The 23,293-nt window shown below is 46.8% G+C and overlaps 2 protein-coding genes across 2 annotated transcripts; one reads left to right on the top strand and one right to left on the bottom strand.

Annotated features, from left to right (window-relative positions):
• Nucleotides 1–2,417: 2,417 nt before the first annotated feature.
• On the top strand, nucleotides 2,418–3,775 carry LOC103636051 (thiamine phosphate phosphatase-like protein). The gene is made up of 4 exons (XM_008658407.4): nucleotides 2,418–2,736; nucleotides 2,837–2,958; nucleotides 3,057–3,258; nucleotides 3,560–3,775. Exons 1-4 carry the CDS (start codon nucleotides 2,584–2,586, stop codon nucleotides 3,692–3,694), a joined length of 612 nt encoding a protein of 203 aa, XP_008656629.1. The 5' UTR covers nucleotides 2,418–2,583; the 3' UTR covers nucleotides 3,695–3,775.
• Nucleotides 3,776–15,105: 11,330 nt separating this feature from the next.
• LOC100304181 (uncharacterized) lies at nucleotides 15,106–18,120 on the bottom strand. Its single transcript, NM_001165636.1, is given in 5 exon segments — nucleotides 15,106–15,942; nucleotides 16,038–16,186; nucleotides 16,261–16,412; nucleotides 17,237–17,289; nucleotides 17,386–18,120. Coding segments are annotated over 5 exon segments (1,524 nt in total). The 5' UTR covers nucleotides 18,116–18,120; the 3' UTR covers nucleotides 15,106–15,502.
• Between the last annotated feature and the right edge of the window lie 5,173 nt (nucleotides 18,121–23,293).

Genomic DNA, 23,293 nt, shown 5'->3' with positions numbered 1-23,293 from the left:
CAAGAGGCACCGATTGTGTGGTGGCCCTTGCGGGGAAGTTTTGTTCCCGGTTGATTGAGAGGAAGGAAAGCTCACTCGGTCCGAGGGACCGTTTGAGAGAGGGAAGGGTTGAAAGAGACCCAGCCTTTGTGGCCTCCTCAACGGGGAGTAGGTTTGCAAGAACCGAACCTCGGTAAAACAAATCCACGTGTCACTCTCCTTATTTGCTTGCGATTTGTTTTGCGCCCTCTCTCGCGGACTCATTTATTATTACTAACGCTAACCCCGGCTTGTAGTTGTGATTATTTTTGTAAATTTCAGTTTCGCCCTATTCACCCCCCCCTCTAGGCGACTATCACTTACCGCGCGGGGGAGGGCGGCGGCGGCGGCGCGTGCAAGGGAGGGGTCGGGCAGTTGGGCAGGGGAGAGGGAGGGATTTGGGGGAGAGAATGACGGGCGGGGCCCGCAGGGGAGGGGAGAGAAATTTGGGGGGGAGGGGAGGGGAGGCGCGGCTGGGCCGGCTTGGGCCCAAAGCGGGGGCGCGCGGGGGGCGGCTGGGCCACGGCTGGGACGCAAGCCGGCTGGGCCGGCTGGCCAGCGCGGGGCCCACGGTGGGAAGGGAGAGGGGGGGAGAGGCCGGCTGGGCCGGCTGGCCAGTTGGGCCGGGCGCGAGGGGGAGGGGGCGGCTGGGCCGAAATGGGGAGGGGAGGGAGGAAAGAGAGAAGAAAAAGGGTTTTCCTTTTTCTTAAAATCTACTTTTCTCTAGATGAATGCTTTCACCATTTCAACCAACCAAAATAAATGCATGGTTCGGCATGGTGCATCAAACATAATAAAATATTTTAGGGTTTTGCTTTACATGAGATCTCAAGCCAAAACCCGCTATAACTTTGGAAAAGGTCAAGGCTTAGCGAGAGGAAAAGGGAAAAGGAAAGGGTAACGCCCGAATTTGGTGAGGGAAAAGAAGAAAAAATTCTACCCCAAATTCAGGACGTTACAAGATGGGAGAAACATTGTAAAAGGTTTGTCTTGTGTTGGTCTCTAATCTATCCTTTTTCTTTTGGCAGGGCTGTACGCTTTGATGATGAAGGTAACCTACTAGAAGATACACCTAATGATCCACAAGAGGTAGCAATGAGAAAGAAAATTTCAGATGCACGCAACAAGTTTGAAGATCTTATCCAGAAGTCCAAGCACTCAAACGAAGGAATAGATTACATAAATTCTGGTTTATCGAATTTGGAAGCACCTCTGCTAACCATGATTCCTTCCGGTGCCACTTCAAAGCAGGATGAATTCGAGTCTTTTGTTGGTACAAAGATTCCTAATGAAGTTAGCATACATCCACCTAATGATCTAAAGGCAAAAGGGAGATGCAAAAGAATCAAGAAAAACAAGGAGATGAAGGCTGGTAGGACTACTCGCGTCTGCAGCAGTTGCAAGCAAACAGGACATCATGATGCACGGAATTGTCCAAATAAATCACGGTAGTCATGTTATATTATGTAAAAAGAATGATCCAAACATGTACTGTACTGCATTACAGTCATACTTGAAACAAGTAATATTTGATCATTCTAAATATTTGCACTTTCAGTTTACAATTTGGCACCAACAAAAAACTGAGACGACTTATGCACTTGTTTCGCTTCACTGAGAATACTCCAGCATCGAGCACTTGTTTCACTTCTTCAGGGATCGAATAAGCACTTGAATCAGCACCCAACACTTGTTTCGCTTCATTGAAACCACAGAGAACAAGCTGAAACTGACAATCAGCTGTGTTTCTTGCGTGTGTTGCGAGGTCGGCACACACGCTCAAGGACAGCAGACGGAGGCGTGCCGCGGGTCAGCCGAGGACAGAGGGCGTCGTGGGTCGACGACAACCCGGATTGACAGAGGGCGGCATAGCGGCTCACGTCGAACGGTGGGCGAAGGGCGCAGGAGGCGGAGGAGATTGAGGGTGTAGGACCTGAGTTGGAGGACGCTAATCAAAACTAATTTTCAGATGCAGGTGTCTTTTCGTAAATTTGCTTCCGGAAGTGACCGCAGCCACAGGATCAAGATTCGACGGTACTTGTTCGTAGTGTTCGTAGTTTACCTGGTTTGCACGTTTTTTTGGGTTTGCAACGGATACGTTGCCTATTAAGGGGGTGTTTGATTGCTCCTGCTAAAGTTTAGCCCGGGTCACATCAAGCGTTTGACTTTTAAATAGGAGTATGAAATATAGACCCAACCAACTGGACTAGATTCGTCTCGTCTTTTAATCTTCGCCTGACAAATTAGTTTTATAATCCGACTACATTTAATACTCGGAACGGATCTTCAAACATTCGATGGGACATGAGCTAAATTTTAGCGGGGTGTAACCAAACACCCTATAAATATAAATAAAATTTTCACGAAGAGTAACCTCCAAGTTAGCAACCCCGCCGCCACGTTGCCAAGCAGATTGGGCTCTATATAAAGCAGAGGAGATGAGACTGGGCTGGCCGCTGGCACCGGCAGCCTCCCAGGCCCAACCCGCCGCTCACGGCACGCAAGAAGAGCCGCGGAGAGCCCGGGAGTTCTGCCTGTCGTCTTCCTGCTTGCCATCCGCCGGGTATGGCGTCCGCGCCCGCCCCCGCCGTCGTGGTGGTATTCGACTTCGACCGGACCATCATCGACTGGGACAGCGACGAATGGGTCATCACCAAGCTCGGCGCCGCCGACGCCTTCCAGCGCCTGCTCCCAACCATGCGCTGGAACCCGCTCATGGTAATGTGCACGAGAAGAGTGCTCTCCTCGTCCAGTAACCTCCCACCAGTGGGGAAGACCGAAGACGTGCGCCAAGTCGGTTTCAGTTTCTCTTTTCCAGGACAGGATGATGGCGGAGCTGCACGCCAGAGGGAAGACGCCCGAGGACATCCGCGACTGCCTCAGGAGCGCGCCGCTCGACACGCACGTCGTTTCTGCGATCAAGAGGGCGGCGGCGCTGGGGTAAGCACCACCATGCCGACCCACGTTCTTCACGGCCGCTGCAGCATTTGCGGTTGGGACCGATCTTTGATGCCGGCATGCTGCTGATCCTGTTGCAGGTGTGACCTGAAGGTGGTGAGCGACGCCAACACCTTCTTCATCGAGACCGTCCTGGCGCACCACGGCGCGCTCGGCTGCTTCTCCGAGATCGCTACCAACCCAGCGAGCGTCGACGCGGACGGCAGGCTCAGGATCTCGCCGTACCACGACTCCGCGGCCGCGCCACACGGGTGCAGCCTCTGCCCTGACAACATGTGCAAGGTACTACCAACAGTAGGACGCGGGATCGATTCAGATATTCATTCGATCCGATGTCAGCTTCACTCCATCGCTCACCGCGCGTGACCACTGCAGACAAAAGAAACAGCGAGATCAATCTATAGAAAATGAAACAGCGTAGTTTTATTGCAAGATGTCTGGATGCGATCTGCAAGACTGCAACCTGAAACCTAAATATTACGTATAGTTAGAATGTACTTCCAACATCTCATTGAATGCTAAAATCTCTGTGTATTGTTCATTTCAAGATGCACAAAACTAAAGATGTGCTCACCTTGTGCAGGGCAAGATAATGGAGAGGATCCAAGCAACAGCAGCCAGTGACAAGAAGCAGCACTTCATCTACATCGGCGACGGGAAGGGAGATTACTGCCCATCCCTCAAACTTGGGGAAGGGGACCATGTCATGCCAAAGTGAGAGCACCTAGAGGGGGGTGAATAGGTGATCCTGTAAAACTTCAAAACTTATGCCACAAAAACTTGTTAAGTGTTAGCACAAGTATGGCCAAGTGGCTAGAGAGGAGTCAAAACACAATAACCACAAGAAATCAATCACAGAGATGACACGGTGGTTATCCTGTGGTTCGGCCAAGTACAAAAACTTGCCTACTCCACGTTGTGGCGTCCCAATGGACGAGAGTTGCACTCAACTCCTCTCAAGTGATCCAATGATCAACTTGAATACCACGGTGTTCTTGCTTTTCTTTTCTCAATCCCGTTTGCGAGGAATCTCCACAACTTGGAGCCTCTCGCCCTTACAAAAGATGTTCACAGAGAATCACGGAGCAAGGGAGGGATTAGCAACTCACACACAACACAAAGATCACAGCGAATACGCACACACAAGACCCAGACTTGAGCTCAAAAGACTAGCACACTAGAACGGAGCTCAAATCACTAGAATATCGAACAAGTGTGCAAGATTGATGTGTGAGTGATCAAGAGTGCTCAAGGAATGCTTGGTGTCCTCCTCCATGCGCCAAGGGGTCCCTTTTATAGCCCCAAGGCAGCTAGAAGCCGTTGAGAACAAATCTGGAAGGCCATCTTTGCCTTCTGTCTCGTGGCGCACCGGACAGTCCGGTGCACACCGGACACTGTCCGGTGCCCAATTTCTTTCCTTAACAGGCGCAGCCGACCGTTGCCAACCGTTGCAGATCTGGCGCACCGGACAGTCCGGTGCACACCGGACAGTCCGGTGCCTCCTTCCGACCGTTGGCCAGGCCACGTGTCCCGCGCAGATCGCGCGGCCGACCGTTGGCCCGGCCGACCGTTGGCTCACCGGACAGTCTGGTGCACACCGGACAGTCCGGTGAATTTTAGCCGAAGTCGCCGGAGAAAAACCCGAGAGCGGCTGGTTTGCTCCACGCTGGTCTGGCGCACCGGACACTGTCCGGTGCACACCGGACAGTCCGGTGCCCCAGCCCGAAACAGCCTTTGGCTGTACACAGCCACTCTCCACTTCTTTTCTTTTCTTCTTCTTCCTGTTTCTAACACTTAGACAAGATATTAGTACACAAAACCAATGTACTAAGGCTTAGAAACATACCTTTACTTGTGATTTGCAACTTGTCCATCCATGGGCATAGATTCACATCTAAGCACTTTGTGTTTGCACTCAATCACCAAAATACTTAGAAATGGCCCAAGGGCACATTTCCCTTTCAATCTCCCCCTTTTTGGTGATTTATGCCAACACAACATAAAGCAACTAGAACAAGTGCAAAATCACTTCAAATAGAACTCAAATTTGAGTTTTATTCAATTTTGGCATATATGGATCATCCTTTGCCACCACTTGGTTTGTTTTTGCAAATCAAACTCAAATCTCTATCTCTAAGTCAAACACCAATGTTGAAGCATAAAGAGAGTCATTCCAAAAGAGATTGATCAAAGATTTCAAAAACTCCCCCTATTTCCCATAATCAACATTTCTCCCCACAAGAAGCCAACTTTTGACAAAAAGAGACAATACAAGAGTTTTGACAAACCAAAAGCTCTATTATACTTTTTCAAAATTTCTCAAGTGGTAGCTGATCCATTTATTGCTTTGGCCTTTATTTTCTCCCCCTTTGGCATCAAGCACCAAAACGGGATCAATCTTGGCCCTTTAACCCCATTGCCTCACCAAAATCTTCAATTAAGAGTACAAAGGCAATAAGATCTTAGAGATGAACTTGGAATAAGTTACCCTCTCATCGGAGTGCAGTGGAAGTCTTGCATGGTCCAAGTTCACCTTTCCCTTTTAATTCACCTTCGAGACTAAATCAAGCAAACTCAAGCATATGGTTAGTCTCAAAGGGTCAAGTTGTAACACATCTCCCCCTCAACATGTACATCACTTTGCAACGGACTTGTGAGGTCCAGGGAGTGTTTGTACAACTTGAGCACCACAATAAGCAACAAAATGCAGAATGAACCTGATCAAATGCATAAACACATGTATGCTACAATTCAATCCAAGTTCCGCGAATCTAAGACATTTAGCTCACTACGCAGCCTGCAAAAGGTCTTCTCATCTAGAGGCTTGGTAAAGATATCGGCGAGCTGGTTCTCGGTGCTAACATGAAACACTTCGATATCTCCCTTTTGCTGGTGGTCTCTCAAAAAGTGATGCCGGATGTCTATGTGCTTTGTGCGGCTGTGCTCAACAGGATTCTCCGCCAAGCGGATAGCACTCTCATTATCACATAGGAGTGGGACTTTGCTCAGATTGTATCCAAAGTCCCTGAGGGTTTGCCTCATCCATAGTAGTTGCGCGCAACACTGTCCTGCGGCAACATACTCGGCCTCAGCGGTGGATAGGGCAACGGAAGTTTGTTTCTTAGAGTTCCATGACACCAGGGACCTTCCTAAGAATTGGCACGTCCCCGATGTGCTCTTCCTATCGACCTTACATCCAGCATAGTCGGAATCTGAGTATCCAACCAAGTCAAAGGTAGACCCTTTTGGATACCAGAGTCCGAAGCAAGGCGTAGCAACTAAATATCTAAGAATTCGCTTCACCGCCACTAAGTGACATTCCTTAGGATCGGATTGAAATCTAGCGCACATGCATACGCTAAGCATAATGTCCGGTCTACTAGCACATAAATAAAGTAAAGACCCTATCATTGACCGGTATGCTTTTTGATCAACGGACTTACCTCCTTTGTTGAGGTCTGTGTGTCCGTCGGTTCCCATCGGCGTCTTTGCGGGCTTGGCGTCCTTCATCCCAAACCTCTTTAGCAAGTCTTGCGTGTACTTTGTTTGGGAGATGAAAGTGCCGTCCTTGAGTTGCTTCACTTGGAACCCAAGGAAGTAGTTCAACTCGCCCATCATCGACATCTCGAATTTCTGCGTCATCACCCTGCTAAACTCTTCACAAGACTTTTGGTTAGTAGAACCAAATATTATGTCATCGACATAAATTTGGCACACAAACAAATCACCATTACAAGTCTTAGTAAAAAGAGTTGGATCGGCTTTCCCAACCTTGAAAGCATTAGCAATTAAGAAATCTCTAAGGCATTCGTACCATGCTCTTGGGGCTTGCTTAAGTCCATAGAGCGCCTTAGAGAGCTTACACACGTGGTCGGGATACCGTTCATCCTCAAATCCAGGGGGTTGCTCCACGTACACCTCCTCCTTGATTGGTCCATTGAGGAACGCGCTCTTCACATCCATTTGGAATAACCTGAAAGAATGGTGAGCGGCATATGCTAGCAAGATACGAATAGACTCTAGCCTAGCCACAGGAGCAAAAGTCTCCTCGAAATCCAAACCTGCGACTTGGGCATAACCTTTTGCCACAAGTCGGGCCTTGTTTCTCGTCACCACCCCGTGCTCGTCTTGTTTATTGCGGAACACCCACTTGGTTCCCACAACATTTTGCTTCGGACGAGGCACCAGTGTCCAAACTTCATTCCTCTTGAAGTTGTTGAGTTCCTCCTGCATGGCCAACACCCAGTCCGGATCTAGCAAGGCCTCCTCTACCCTGAAAGGCTCAATAGAAGAGACAAAGGAGTAATGCTCACAAAAATTAACTAATCTAGATCGAGTAGTTACTCCCTTGCTAATGTCACCCAGAATTTGGTCGACGGGATGATCCCTTTGAATCATCGCTCGAACTTGGGTTGGAGGTGCCGGTTGCGCATCTTCCTCCATCACATGATCATCTTGTGCTCCCCCTTGATCACACGCCTCCTGTTGATGAACCTGTTCATCGTCTTGAGTTGGGGGTAGCACCATAGTTGAGGAAGATGTTTGATCTTGTTCATCATGTTCTTGTGGCCGCACTTCTCCAACCGCCATGGTTCGTATAGCGGTTGTTGGAACATCTTCTTCATCTACATCATCACAATCAACAACTTGCTCTCTTGGAGAGCCATTAGTCTCATCAAATACAACGTCGCTAGAGACTTCAACCAAACTCGATGATTTGTTGAAGACTCTATACGCCTTTGTATTTGAGTCATAACCTAATAAAAACCCTTCTACAGCTTTGGGAGCAAATTTAGAATTTCTACTCTTCTTCACTAGTATGTAGCACTTGCTCCCAAATACACGAAAGTACGATACATTGGGTTTGTTACCGGTTAGTAGCTCATACGACGTCTTCTTGAGGAGGCGATGAAGGTAGACCCTGTTGATGGCGTGGCAAGCCGTGTTCACGGCTTCCGTCCAAAAGCACTCGGGGGTCTTGAACTCTCCTAGCATCGTCCTCGCCATGTCGATGAGCGTCCTGTTCTTTCTCTCTACCACACCATTTTGTTGTGGTGTGTAGGGAGCGGAGAACTCGTGCTTGATCCCTTCCTCTTCAAGGAACTCCTCCACTTGAAGGTTCTTGAACTCGGATCCGTTGTCGCTTCTTATCTTCTTCACCTTGAGCTCAAACTCATTTTGAGCTCTCCTGAGAAAGCGCTTGAGGGTCCCTTGGGTTTCAGACTTATCCTGCAAAAAGAACACCCAAGTGAAGCGGGAAAAGTCATCAACAATAACTAGACCATACTTACTCCCTCCTATGCTCAGATAGGCGACGGGTCCGAAGAGGTCCATATGCAGCAGCTCCAGGGGTCTTGAAGTGGTCATCACATTCTTGCTGTGATGTGCTCCTCCCACTTGTTTACCTGCTTGACAGGCTGCACAAGGTCTATCTTTTTCGAAATGCACGTTAGTCAAACCTATCACGTGTTCTCCCTTTAGAAGCTTGTGAAGGTTCTTCATCCCCACATGTGCTAAGCGGCGGTGCTACAGCCAGCCCATGCTAGTCTTAGCTATTAAGCATGCATCTAGACCGGCCTCTTCTTTTGCAAAATCTACTAAATAAAGTTTGCCGTCTAATACACCCTTAAAAGCTAGTGAACCATCACTTCTTCTAAAGACAGACACATCTACATTAGTAAATAGACAGTTATACCTCATATTGCATAATTGACTAACAGATAGTAAATTATATCCTAGAGACTCCACTAAAAACACATTAGAGATGGAATGCTCATTAGAAATTGCGATTTTACCTAACCCTTTTACCTTGCCTTGATTCCCATCACCGAATATGATTGAATCTTGGGAATCCTTATTCTTGACGTAGGAGGTGAACATCTTCTTCTCCCCCGTCATATGGTTTGTGCATCCGCTATCAATAATCCAGCTTGAACCCCCGGATGCATAAACCTGCAAGGCAAATTTAGGCTTGGGACTTAGGTACCCAACTCATGTTGGGTCCTACAAGGTTAGCACAAATATTCTTAGGGACCCAAATGCAAGTTTTATCTCCCTTGCATCTTGCCCCTAACTTCCTAGCAACAATTTTCTTATCCTTTCTACAAATAGCAAAGGAAGCATTTAGAGTACAATAAATTTCGGAAGGTTCATTCACTACTTTCCTAGGAGCATTATGAACTACATTTCTCCTAGGCATTTGGTGAACAACATTTCTTCTAAACACATTTCTACCATGCATAACATGAGAACTAGAAGCAGTCATAGCATAAGAGTCATAAGCATGTGAATCAAAAACATCATTACTCCTAAAAGCATTTCTAGAGTATCTTCTATCATAGTACATGAAAGCATGATTCTTCTTAACACTATTAGCCATAGGAGCCTTCCCTTTCTCCTTGGTGGAGATAGGAGTCTTATGGCTTGTTAAGTTCTTGGCTTCCCTCTTGAAGCCAAGCCCATCCTTAATTGAGGGGTGTCTACCAATAGTGTAGGCATCCCTTGCAAATTTTAGTTTTTCAAAGTCACTCTTGCTAGTCTTAAGTTGGGCATTAAGACTAGCTAATTCATCATTCAATTTTGAAATGGAAACTAAGTGTTCACTACAAGCATTAATATCAACATCCTTACACCTAGTGCAAATTTCAACATGTTCAACACAAGAGTTGGATTTTTGTGCTTCTACTAGTTTAGCATTTAAGTCATCATTAATGCTCTTTAATTTAGAAATTGAATCATGGCATGTAGATATTTCACAAGCAAGCATTTCATTTCTCTTAATTTCTAACGCAAGGGATTTTTGAGCCTCTACAAACTTATCATGTTCTTTGTACAAGAGATCCTCTTGCTTTTCTAGTAGTCTATTCTTATCATTTAAAGCATCAATCAATTCATTAATTTTGTCAATCTTAGATCTATCTAAGCCTTTAAATAAGCATGAATAGTCTATTTCATCATCACTAGACTCATCCTCACTAGAAGAAGCATAAGCAGAGTTTCGAGTACTTACTTTCTTCTCCTTAGCCATGAGGCACGTGTGATGCTCGTTGGGGAAGAGGGATGACTTGTTGAAGGCGGTGGCGGCGAGTCCTTCGTTGTCGGAGTCGGACGAGGAGCAATCCGAATCCCACTCCTTTCCAATATGAGCCTCGCCCTTTGCCTTCTTGTAATTCTTCTTCTTTTCCCATTTTCCACTCTTCTTTTCCTGGTCACTATCATTATCGGGACAATTAGCGATAAAGTGACCAATCTTACCACACTTGAAGCATGAGCGCTTCCCTTTCGTCTTGGTCTTGTTGGGATGCTCCTTGCGACCCCTTAACGCCGTCTTGAAGCGCTTAATGATGAGAGCCATTTCTTCATCATTAAGCCCGGCCGCCTCAATTTGCGCCACCTTGCTTGGTAGTGCCTCCTTGCTTCTCGATGCCTTGAGAGCAATGGGTTGAGGCTCGTGGATTGGACCGTTCAACGCGTCATCGACGTATCTCGCCTCCTTGATCATCATCCGCCCGCTTACAAATTTTCCAAGAATTTCTTCGGGCGACATTTTGGTGTACCTGGGATTCTCACGAATATTATTCACCAAATGAGGATCAAGAACGGTAAAGGACCTTAGCATTAGGCGGACGACGTCGTGGTCCGTCCATCGCGTGCTTCCATAGCTCCTTATCTTGTTGACAAGGGTTTTGAGCCGGTTGTATGTTTGAGTTGGCTCCTCTCCCCTTATCATAGCAAATCTTCCGAGTTCGCCCTCCACCAACTCCATCTTGGTGAGCATGGTGACGTCGTTGCCCTCGTGAGAGATCTTGAGGGTGTCCCATATCTGCTTGGCATTGTCCAAGCCGCTCACCTTATTGTATTCTTCCCTGCACAAAGATGCTAAAAGAACAGTAGTAGCTTGTGCATTTCTATGGATTTGTTCATTTATAAGCATAGGACTATCCGAGCTATCAAATTTCATTCCATTCTCTACAATCTCCCATATGCTTGGATGAAGAGAGAATAAGTGACTACGCATTTTGTGACTCCAAAATCCGTAGTCCTCCCCATCAAAGTGTGGAGGTTTGCCGAGAGGAATGGAAAGCAAATGCGAATTCGAACTATGTGGAATACGAGAATAATCAAATGAAAAGTTCGAATTGACCGTCTTCCTGTAGTCGTTGTCGTCGTCCTTTTGGGAAGAGGAAGATTCGTCGCTGTCGTAGTAGACAATCTCCTTGATGCGCCTTGTCTTCTTCTTCTTCCCATCTTTTCGTCTATGGCCTGAGCCCGAGTCGTTGGACTTGTCATCCTTTGGCTCGTTGACGAAGGACTCCTTTTCCTTGTCGTTGATCACGATTCCCTTCCCCTTAGGATCCATCTCTTCGGGCGGTTAGTCCCTTTCTTTGAAGAGAACGGCTCTGATACCAATTGAGAGCACCTAGAGGGGGGGGTGAATAGGTGATCCTGTAAAACTTCAAAACTTATGCCACAAAAACTTGTTAAGTGTTAGCACAAGTATGGCCAAGTGGCTAGAGAGGAGTCAAAACACAATAACCACAAGAAATCAATCACAGAGATGACACGGTGGTTATCCCGTGGTTCGGCCAAGTACAAAAACTTGCCTACTCCACGTTGTGGCGTCCCAATGGACGAGAGTTGCACTCAACTCCTCTCAAGTGATCCAATGATCAACTTGAATACCACGGTGTTCTTGCTTTTCTTTTCTCAATCCCGTTTGCGAGGAATCTCCACAACTTGGAGCCTCTCGCCCTTACAAAAGATGTTCACAGAGAATCACGGAGCAAGGGAGGGATTAGCAACTCACACACAACACAAAGATCACAGCGAATACGCACACACAAGACCCAGACTTGAGCTCAAAAGACTAGCACACTAGAACGGAGCTCAAATCACTAGAATATCGAACAAGTGTGCAAGATTGATGTGTGAGTGATCAAGAGTGCTCAAGGAATGCTTGGTGTCCTCCTCCATGCGCCAAGGGGTCCCTTTTATAGCCCCAAGGCAGCTAGAAGCCGTTGAGAACAAATCTGGAAGGCCATCTTTGCCTTCTGTCTCGTGGCGCACCGGACAGTCCGGTGCACACCGGACACTGTCCGGTGCCCAATTTCTTTCCTTAACAGGCGCAGCCGACCGTTGCCAACCGTTGCAGATCTGGCGCACCGGACAGTCCGGTGCACACCGGACAGTCCGGTGCCTCCTTCCGACCGTTGGCCAGGCCACGTGTCCCGCGCAGATCGCGCGGCCGACCGTTGGCCCGGCCGACCGTTGGCTCACCGGACAGTCCGGTGCACACCGGACAGTCCGGTGAATTTTAGCCGAAGTCGCCGGAGAAAAACCCGAGAGCGGCTGGTTTGCTCCACGCTGGTCTGGCGCACCGGACACTGTCCGGTGCACACCGGACAGTCCGGTGCCCCAGCCCGAAACAGCCTTTGGCTGTACACAGCCACTCTCCACTTCTTTTCTTTTCTTCTTCTTCCTGTTTCTAACACTTAGACAAGATATTAGTACACAAAACCAATGTACTAAGGCTTAGAAACATACCTTTACTTGTGATTTGCAACTTGTCCATCCATGGGCATAGATTCACATCTAAGCACTTTGTGTTTGCACTCAATCACCAAAATACTTAGAAATGGCCCAAGGGCACATTTCCCTTTCACAAAGGAGAACTACCCCCTTTGGAATCTCATCCGCAACAACAAGCAGCTTCTCAAGGCTGAGGTCCATCCATGGAATAGCGGTGAGGAACTGGAGAAGACACTACTTCAGTTGGTCAGCAAAACGATCACACCACCTGCACAAGCTTCCCCTGTTTGAACTACAGCAAAAGCGAGGTGGGCAATCCAGCATCCGCTGAAGTGGGACCACCATCAGGCCCTCCTCCGTGTGCACACTGATTACTGATCAACTCTGTCGCAATACAGCATAACTGCCTGATAATTTTCATAGAGCCCCCCATTCAACATGATATGTCCTCAATCTGTGTTCAGAAAGCAGCAATTTAGAGATGGATTATCTACGCTATGCACTATGTCATTCAATAAACTGTAGCACGGCATGGAAGAACATGAATTGAGATTTTACTTCAGCCAAATCCAAATTTCCAATACCAGAACTCATTATGTTGATCTTAAGTCAGATAAATAGCCAGGATAGTAACAGCATAGTCCAGATATGCTACACGACGGGCAATATTTTCAATGATAATAATTCACAAACCTACCTTTGCTCTTTTCTCACCGGTACACAAGACTACCCATATATCTGGAGCTTTCTTCTGGTCTGGTAGCATCAGAGATTGCAGAAACAAAAGGTAAAATGAGCATGCAGTAAAACACGTGAAGCAAAATTCCAGTATTTTGAGCATCGGGCTCGCAACAAGAACAATAGTTCATAGAGTCATACCTGACCGTTAGTCTCAATCCAGCTGAACAAATAGTTCCTTCTTTACCCCCATGATCTAGCAGATATATTTCAGAAGTCTGGTACCGACATCACTGCATCTTGTAAAATCAGCAAATAAGTGTGACAGCGATTTGCAAGAAATTACGCTGCATGAACTAGCGCAAACAATTTGCTTGCTGCTCTCTCAGTTATCTCAATGTTTCCATGTACCCTGCAAGCCCCAAGAATTGTGATCCATATGCATCTGGAATCAATGACACCTGATCATAGGTTCAGCCTAAACAAGTTTTCCAGCCTTCATCAGAACATCAACTAGGTAATTCCATAAGACACTACTAGTAATAACTGTATAAAGTAGTTCATTCATAGAGTAGTCTACACGACTACAAGCTGAAAGAAAACCTATAGAAGATATCCTACTGGGTTTCTTCCCTGGTGTCTATGATTTGTTGGATACAGAAATAGGCTGCTTGAAAGTTGAAAACTCTTGAAGCCTTCCTCACAGTATCTTCCAACATAAAGTGTGGGAATGTCGGTCTGCGTAAGATGAAGAATGTTGCACCTTGAAGGCTTGGACGGCACCAAATTTCGCATCGAAGAACTTATTGCAAAAGCGGCGGACTCCAGCACGTCTCTAACATTTGATGGCCACCCAAAGCATGAACAGGTTAAATTCCATGCAACATTTCAGTGTTGAGAATAGTAGGTAAGTTAGCACTCGTACGTACTTGCTTCACCGGATTCCACATGCAAAGTGAAAACGAACATGAAAATGATGCGTTAACCGCCTCCTTCCACTTCCAGCGTGACATTACCATGACCATGATGTGCTTCAATCAAGCATCTAACTCCCGTCAGCGTCAGTTTTTCCCAGTTTCCACTTCCAGCCCCATTGACATTGAGCAGGGGCATTCCATGATGCATCACTGCATGCATCTGTTGGCAACGGCTGGCAGTCGTTCTTTCATCAGTGTCCACTTCACAAGTCCCTACAGCATTCGGGACGAGCCAAGGCATACATGGGTCACCCAAAACGCTGCTGCAGGCTTAACACACGAGACGATGCACCTGACTCGTGAAGACATGATGACTCCAGGTCCAACACCACCACCGTACAGGCCTTACATCACGGCGGTCCGTGCGAACACGTCCCCGTGCGGCATTCCATCAAACGCCTCCCGGTCGTCGGCCAGGCGGCCCGGCCGCACTCGAAGCAAATGCCGAGCAGTGCGTCGTGTCGTGAAGCGGTGATCGGTGAAGGAATTTCTCCGGCTCCGGCTACAGCCCGCACGCAAGTGGCGGCGCGCGGCACAGGTAGCGCAGACTTGCAGGGCCGGCGGCGGAACCCCTCGGAGTAGTCGCGTGGGCGTTGGCGCGGATCGACATGGGTGGAGGAGAGGATCACACCGTGAGTTGTGGCGACTGACGAGGAAGTAGCTGGCGACAAGGGAGGCCGGCGACCGCGCATGGGCCATGGGGTGGGCCTGTGGAGAGTGAATTGTCATTAACAAGCTGATGCACCGTACGCGTCACTGCTGTAGAACGCGACGCGAAGGACAGGGGTGACGTTAAACGGAAAAAAAAAACGCCTTCCTCCAGAAGTTTCACCACATTGACTCATCATTCTCACAAAAAGGAAGAGGAAACCGACTTCAAATCGACAGGACTTCCTCGTCAGCACAAAAAAGACACCATACACAAGTAAGCACAGAAAGGCGCTATACACAGGAAAGGTTAACAGTTCATTAGTTCCAACTGGTTCCGTGGGATAACAACAACGTACCCATCTATTACAAAAGCAAAATGAAGCAAGACTACATTGAGGTCTCTACTATATAGCATTATAATAACAAAGAACACGATACAGCTCATAGCAGACATCACATGCTCCTTGTCAAGTAGGGTCAGCTAACGGTTACCACTATATCCGAAAAAAAGCCTAGCTGGAGAGGGGCCCTCCTGCAGATTATTGGCCTAGAACAGGGTACTGCACGACATCATTAAGAAGCGGCATCTGAAACAAGGCTGGTCCAGACTCCAAAAAGGCGGTTGTCCAAGAAACTCTTCAAAGCAACTCTCCCCAAAGTAAGCATTAGTGGGTGCTGTCATTTTCTATGCATCAGTCGGATTCTTCCATCTCATCATCCGACTGTGGGTTCTCTACCTCACTGCCACTGCTCATGCCATTAGCTGCTAACAGGTAGCCCTTCACTGAGCTGTCTTCTACCTTGTACTTCACAAACTTCACAGCAGCTGCATCTTCGTTTCCGCAGCTCTTCCTCTTCCTTATGCCGTTAGTTACCCCCTTCATTGACTGGGCAGCAGCCATAAAAGCATTACCTGCAGTCTCCATCTCCTCAACAGCTTCATCATCCTCGCTGCCTTTGGTGTCCATAAGTTCCCTACCACTCTGTTTATCAACAAAGAAAAGGTCTGCATCTGACTGAACCATGTTCCCATACCCATTCTTGACCTCATTGCAAACAAACCTCCTCATAACCCAAGAACTGTAATCTCCAAACACTTTGAGCCCCTTATCTTCAAGGTCAATAAGCCACTCTGTGAAAAGAAAACATATACATTTCTGCTTGAGTAAACAGTCCACAAGACATGATAAATGAAAACCAATGATGTTGTTCCATATTTGCACATACTGAGAATAGCTTGGGGCGTATTGCAAATTGGTTTGCTGAGTGCACCAGAGCCAGCTTGACAAGTAGCCCACTTGATGAGAAAATTGGGAATATTTGAGGTTGAGAAGGCATTAATAAATGACACTGCTCTACCTTGATCACCTTTCCTCCTGTCAGCAGAAATGAAATGAGAAGATATTTCCACCCCCCCCAACTAAGTTTGGTTACAAAAACTCTTTATCACCTGGCATCATTGACAGCATCAAGAGTGATAATCAATCTCGACACATATACAGGCAAGAGATCAACTCCAGCACCATTGTTAATGAATGAATAATCCACCAGGATAAGAGAATCATATAGAACATCCCTCACCAAGATTTCATCATCAGCGCTCTGAGTCACCAAGAAACCAAACACAACACAAATTACATGAGTCAAGAAAACTGAAACTGCCACTGACAAAACTCAGTCAATAAAGGCGTTACTCCTGGTCTGGTATCTGACATATGATACTTTTAGATTCTAAACAGTGAAAATTGAAGTAGCCATCTACTCGGAAAAATCAACCAGTCTGGCAACTTTATAGGAGTGATCAAATACGTGTGTACAGTACTGCACTGCTTGCAAAACTGAACATATAACCAAGTAAAATTGTACATAAACCCCTATTTTGCCATTTCCGCATAAAAAAGGCATAATCATGATCCGAAACAAAAGGGTATACTAGGACAAACCACAGTTCAGGCTTCAACCTGTTTGCATATCACAAAGATGAGACACAACTCCATCTTAAATCATGCTCCTTGCAGATGATGACAGCAAAATGCTATAGTAACACCAGCTTTGCGATACACAATAGTCATATACCGTTCTGTTCTCCTCTTTAGTTTCCACAAATTAGGAAAGATTCCTGATTCCAAGCACAGTTGAAGAACAAGGCAACAAGTTGCACATTTCTTATTTCACAAAGGTAAATAACTAGTTTACAGAACAGGTAATGAAAAAGCATGATCATGACTCATGTTTCTTAATTCATGAAATGAGTTTATAAGCTATTTGCCATGTTTGTTAATATTTTTATGGTCCATACAACTACCACATGCCTTGTGAATGCTTAATTAATACTCTTATAATTTTGTTAATAAGCAGTGAATCCATAATAATACTAGCTTGTTGTGTCATGCTCTCAAATTGCTCATTAGTCAGGAAACACATACCACTAGAGAGTAAACAGGCAGCGGAGAGTTCAAGAGCATGTTCAGCAGGACCCCTGTTATATCCATGGGCAAAAAGATGCCAACATAATCTCGAGTCACTACAAGTGATGCTAAAAGGAAGAATAAGAATTTGGCCATGATCCACTTACCGAAGAATTGGTGGCTCTGGAAGACCGGGATGGAGCTGACTGCCCAGATCTTGAGCTCCTTCTGCAGCTCAGAGCGAGGCACCCCTGTTGCATTCTGCACCTTGAGGCAGAGCCTGAGAAGGAACGCCTCAACCAGCACCACCCCAGCGAGGTAGTCAACGCTGCAGCCTTCCTTCATGAGCTCCCGCCTGGCCTCGTCACCAGCGAGCGGGAACAGCACCTGGAACGGGCACCTCTCCCTCGAGTGCCGCACGCTCCACACCTTGACAAGATCGCCGAAAGCCGGCAGCAGCCTCACAGCGTCGGCGGTGGTGCCTTCAGTCGAAGAGGGGGCGGGGCGACTGCTGCAGATGCTGATGTAGCTGAGGACAGCCTCGACGACGGCCTCGGTCTCCCTGCGCGGCTTATCTGAGTGGAAAAGCTCGGAGACGACGGGGGCGAGGAGGGCGAGCGGCTTGGCGGCCCCGGGCGAGGAAGCGGCGAAGGCGGAGAGGAGCTGGAGCAGTGAGCGGAGGTCGTCAGGGCGGTCGTGGAAGGAGAGCGCGGAGAAGAACCAGACGACCTCGAGCGGCGGGTCTGAGTAGGTGCTGAGGACGCGCGAGAAGACGCGGTGGAAGTTGGTGAGGTCGGCGGCGCCGGGGGCCGGGGCGGCGGAGACGGCGGAGAGGAAACCCGAGGCGGAGTCTCGGAGGAGTGATTCGAGGTTGGGGAAGCAGAGGGCGGCGCCCATGGAGGGGAAGTCCACCACAATGGAACCGGCGGCCATGGCGCGGCGGGGGCCTAGGCGGATTGGTTCGAATCGGGGCGGGAGTGACGAAACCCTAACCCTAGTCTCGATCCGAGAAGTGGGGTTTCGGGGAGGTCGAGGGGACGGGCCGTGGGTGGTTTTTGAAGATGGGAGAGGCGGGCGGGGAGACACTGACCAATGGAGCCGCATGGTCAGTTAGCGGGCGGGAGATTCTGGCTTGTTCGATTGGACTGGGCTTGAGCTGCTTCTGTGGTCCAGTTTAAAATGGGCTAATCTATCGACATTGAAATGGGTGATAGCTCAGGGTGAACCGGGCTTGGGTTGGGTTCTAAGAGCATCTCTAACAATGCTTTTAAACTAGTGTCTTAAATTGAAACTAGCCGGTTGTCTTTTCTTTGCTACGATTTTTATATATCATATAAATAGATATTGAGATATTTATTCAAATATAATTACTGTTTATTTATAAACACTAAGATATGTGTAATCTAGTGGTTAGCCCCAAATTTTTGGGGCAGAGGAGGTTCGAGTGCTCACTCTGCACTATTTTTTAATATAATTATTGTTTATTTATAAACATTAAGGTATGTGTGGTCTGGTGTTAGCTGCGCAGTCGTCACTCTGCACTATTTTTTGATATAATTATTGTTTATTTATAAACATTAAGGTATGTATGTGTATTCACACAATCAACAGCAAAACAATCTAATATACAAAAAGCATACTGAAGTCCGAAATATGCAATATTTATATATATTTGAAATATGCAATATGTTATATCTATAAAAAGTCACGTCTAACTAAATTATTAAATTCAATTAAATAGCATCATATATATAAGTCGTGGTCAAATACCACATTATAAGCATATATGTCGATCTGGGAAATGGCGCTACAATATATCTATCCAAGACAAATATTTCAGCCTTGAAAGTCGCCTAGAGGGGGGTGAGTAGGGCGAAACTGAAATTTACAAATATAAACACAACTACAAGCCGGGTTAGCGTTAGTAATAAAGAAATGAGTCCACGAGAGAGGGCGCAAAACAAATCCCAAGCGAATAAGCAAGTGAGACACGGAGATTTGTTTTACCGAGGTTCGGTTCTTGCAAACCTACTCCCCGTTGAGGAGGCCACAAAGGCCGGGTCTCTTTCAACCCTTCCCTCTCTCAAACGATCCACGGATCGAGTGAGCTTTCTCTTCTCAATCACTTGGAACACAAAGTTCCCACAAGGACCACCACAAGATTGGTGTCTCTTGCCTCAATTACAAGTGAGTTTGATTGCAAAGAATGGATCAAGAAAGAAGAAAGCAATCCAAGCGCAAGAGCTCGAAAGAACACAAGTAAATCACTCTCTCTAGTCACTATGGCGTTGTGTGGAGATTGGAGAGGATTTGATCTCTTTGGTGTGTCTAGAATTGAATACTAGAGCTCTTGTAGTAGTTGGGAAGTAGAAAACTTGGATGCAATGAATGGTGGGGTGGTTGGGGTATTTATAGCCTCAACCACCAAATGTGGCCGTTGGAAACCTGTCTGTTCGATGGCGCACCGGACAGTCCGGTGCACACCGGACAGTCCGGTGCCCCCTGCCACGTCATCACTGCCGTTGGATTCTAGCCGTTGGAGTTTCTGACTTGTGGGCCCGCCTGGGTGTCCGGTGCACACCGGACAGCTACTGTTCCTTGTCCGGTGTGCCAGTATGGGCGCGCCTGACTTCTGCGCGCGCAGAGCGCGCATTAAATGCGCGGCAGAGAGCCGTTGGCGCAGAGATGACCGTTGCTCCGGAGTCGCACGGGACAGTCCGGTGCACACCGGACAGTCCGGTGAATTATAGCGGACTAGCCGTTGGAGTTTCCCGAAGCTGGCGAGTTCCTGAGGCCGACCTTCCTTGGCGCACCGGACACTGTCCGGTGTACACCGGACAGTCCGGTGAATTATAGCGGAGTCGCCTCTGGAGATTCCCGAAGGTGGCGAGTTTGCGTTGGAGTCCTCTGGTGCACCGGACACTGTCCGGTGGTGCACCGGACACTGTCCGGTGGTGCACCGGACAGTCCGGTGCTCCCAGACCAGAGGGCCTTCGGTTGCCACTTTGCTCCTTTGTTGAATCCAAAACTTGGTCTTTTTATTGGCTGAGTGTGAACCTTTTGCACCTGTATAAACTATACACTTGGGCAAACTAGTTAGTCCAATTGTTTGTGTTGGGCAATTCAACCACCAAAATTAATTAGGGACTAGGTGTAAGCCTAATTCCCTTTCAATCTCCCCCTTTTTGGTGATTGATGCCAACACAATCCAAAGCAAATATAGAAGTGTATAATTGAACTAGTTTGCATAATGTAAGTGTAAAGGTTGCTTGGAATTGAGCCAATATGAATACTTACAAGATATGCATGGATTGTTTCATTCTTATATAACATTTTGGACCACTTTTGCACCACATGTTTTGTTTTTGCAAACTCTTTTGTAAATTCATTTTCAAAGTTCTTTTGCAAATAGTCAAAGGTAAATGAATAAGATTTTTGCAAAGCATTTTCAAGATTTGAAATTTTCTCCCCCTGTTTCAAATGCTTTTCCTTTGACTAAACAAAACTCCCCCTAAAAGAGATTCTCCTCTTAGTGTTCAAGAGGGTTTTGATATATCATTTTGAAATACTACTTTCTCCCCTTTTGAACACAATAGGATATCAATTGAAAAATATTCAACACTTAAGTTTTTGAATTTGGTGGTGGTGCGGTCCTTTTGCTTTGGGCTCATTTCTCCCCCTTTTTGGCATGAATCGCCAAAAACGGAATCATTAGAGCCCTCGAAGTGCTATCTTCCTCTTTGGTCATAAATAAATGAGTTAAGATTATACCAAAGACGAAGTCCGGTCCTTTTGCTTTGGGCTCTTTCTCCCCAAAGACAAAGTCCTTTTCTTTGATGCTCATGCTTTTCTCCCCCAGAACGGAGAGTTGCTTGGAGCGACGGCGAAGGTTGAGTTACGTAGTGGAAGCCTTTGTCTTCGCCGAAGACTCCAATTTCCTTTCAATATACCTATGACTTGGTTTGAAATAGACTTGAAAACACATTAGTCATAGCATATGAAGGAGGTATGATCAAAGGTATATAAATGAGCTATGTGTGCAATCTAGCAAAAGAAATTGCGCGAATCAAGAATATTGAGCTCATGCCTAAGTTTGTTAAAAGATTGTTCATCAAGAGGCTTGGTAAAGATATCGGCTAATTGATCTTTAGTATTAATGTATGAAATCTCGATATCTCCCTTTTGTTGGTGATCCCTAAGAAAATGATACCGGATGGCTATGTGCTTAGTGCGGCTATGCTCGACGGGATTGTCGGCCATTTTAATTGCACTCTCATTATCACATAGCAAAGGGACTTTGGTTAATTTGTAACCGTAGTCCCGCAGGGTTTGCCTCATCCAAAGCAATTGCGCGCAACAATGGCCTGCGGCAATATACTCGGCTTCGGCGGTGGAAAGAGCGACCGAATTTTGCTTCTTTGAAGCCCAAGACACCAAGGATCTTCCCAAGAACTGGCAAGTCCCCGATGTGCTCTTCCTATTGATTTTGCACCCCGCCCAATCGGCATCGGAATAACCAATTAAATCAAATGTGGATCCCCTAGGATACCAAAGCCCAAACTTAGGAGTATAAGCTAAATATCTCAAGATTCGTTTCACGGCCGTAAGGTGAGCTTCCTTAGGGTCGGCTTGGAATCTTGCACACATGCATACAGAAAGCATAATATCCGGTCGAGATGCACAAAGATAAAGTAATGAACCTATCATCGACCGGTATACCTTTTGATCTACGGACTTACCTTCCGTGTCGAGGTCGAGATGCCCATTAGTTCCCATGGGTGTCTTGATGGGCTTGGCATCCTTCATCCCAAACTTGTTGAGAATATCTTGTGTATACTTTGTTTGGCTAATGAAGGTGCCCTCTTGGAGTTGCTTTACTTGAAATCCTAGAAAATACTTCAACTCCCCCATCATAGACATCTCGAATTTCTGAGTCATGATCCTACTAAATTCCTCACACGTAGATTCGTTAGTAGACCCAAATATGATATCATCAACATAAATTTGGCATACAAACAAATCATTTTCAAGAGTTTTAGTGAATAAAGTAGGATCAGCTTTACCGACTTTGAAGCCATTAGCAATAAGGAAGTCTCTAAGGCATTCATACCATGCTCTTGGGGCTTGCTTGAGCCCATAAAGCGCCTTAGAGAGCTTATAGACATGGTTAGGATACTCACTGTCTTCAAAGCCGGGAGGTTGCTCAACATAGACTTCTTCCTTGATTGGTCCATTGAGGAAGGCACTTTTCACGTCCATTTGATAGAGCTTAAAGCCATGGTAAGTAGCATAGGCTAATAATATGCGAATTGACTCAAGCCTAGCTACGGGTGCATAGGTTTCACCGAAATCCAAACCTTCGACTTGGGAGTATCCCTTGGCCACAAGTCGAGCTTTGTTCCTTGTCACCACACCATGCTCATCTTGCTTGTTGCGGAAGACCCATTTGGTTCCTACAACATTTTGGTTAGGACGTGGAACTAAATGTCATACCTCATTCCTAGTGAAGTTGTTGAGCTCCTCTTGCATCGCCACCACCCAATCCGAATCTTGAAGTGCTTCCTCTACCCTGTGTGGCTCAATAGAGGAAACAAACGAGTAATGTTCACAAAAATGTGCAACACGAGATCGAGTAGTTACCCCCTTATGTATGTCGCCGAGGATGGTGTCGACGGGGTGATCTCGTTGGATTGCTTGGTGGACTCTTGGGTGTGGCGGTCTTTGTTCCTCATCCTCCTTTTCTTCCTCATTTGCATCTCCCCCTTGATCAATGCCATCATCTTGAGGTGGCTCATTTGCTTGATCTTCTACTTCATCACCTTGAGCTTCATCCTCATTTTGAGTCGGTGGAGATGCTTGCATGGAGGAGGATGGTTGATCTTGTGCATTTGGAGGCTCTTCGGATTCCTTAGGACACACATCCCCAATGGACATGTTCCTTAGCGCGATGCATGGAGCCTCTTCTTCACCTATCTCATCAAGATCAACTTGCTCTACTTGAGAGCCATTAGTCTCATCAAACACAACGTCACAAGAAACTTCAACTAGTCCCGAGGACTTGTTAAAGACTCTATA

Source organism: Zea mays, chromosome 8 (assembly GCF_902167145.1).
Source record: "Zea mays cultivar B73 chromosome 8, Zm-B73-REFERENCE-NAM-5.0, whole genome shotgun sequence".
Classification (NCBI taxonomy): Eukaryota; Viridiplantae; Streptophyta; class Magnoliopsida; order Poales; family Poaceae; genus Zea; species Zea mays.
This window is presented reverse-complemented; position numbering and strand designations above follow the sequence as displayed.

Excerpts from the sequence above, each read along its gene's own strand:
- LOC103636051 (XM_008658407.4), top strand. The coding sequence starts at position 2,584 with ATGGCGTCCGCGCCCGCCCCCGCCGTCGTGGTGGTATTCGACTTCGAC. Across the intron at positions 2,737-2,836 it reads TGCGCTGGAACCCGCTCATG|GACAGGATGATGGCGGAGCT; the intron begins GTAATGTGCACG and ends TCTCTTTTCCAG. Across the intron at positions 2,959-3,056 it reads AAGAGGGCGGCGGCGCTGGG|GTGTGACCTGAAGGTGGTGA; the intron begins GTAAGCACCACC and ends ATCCTGTTGCAG.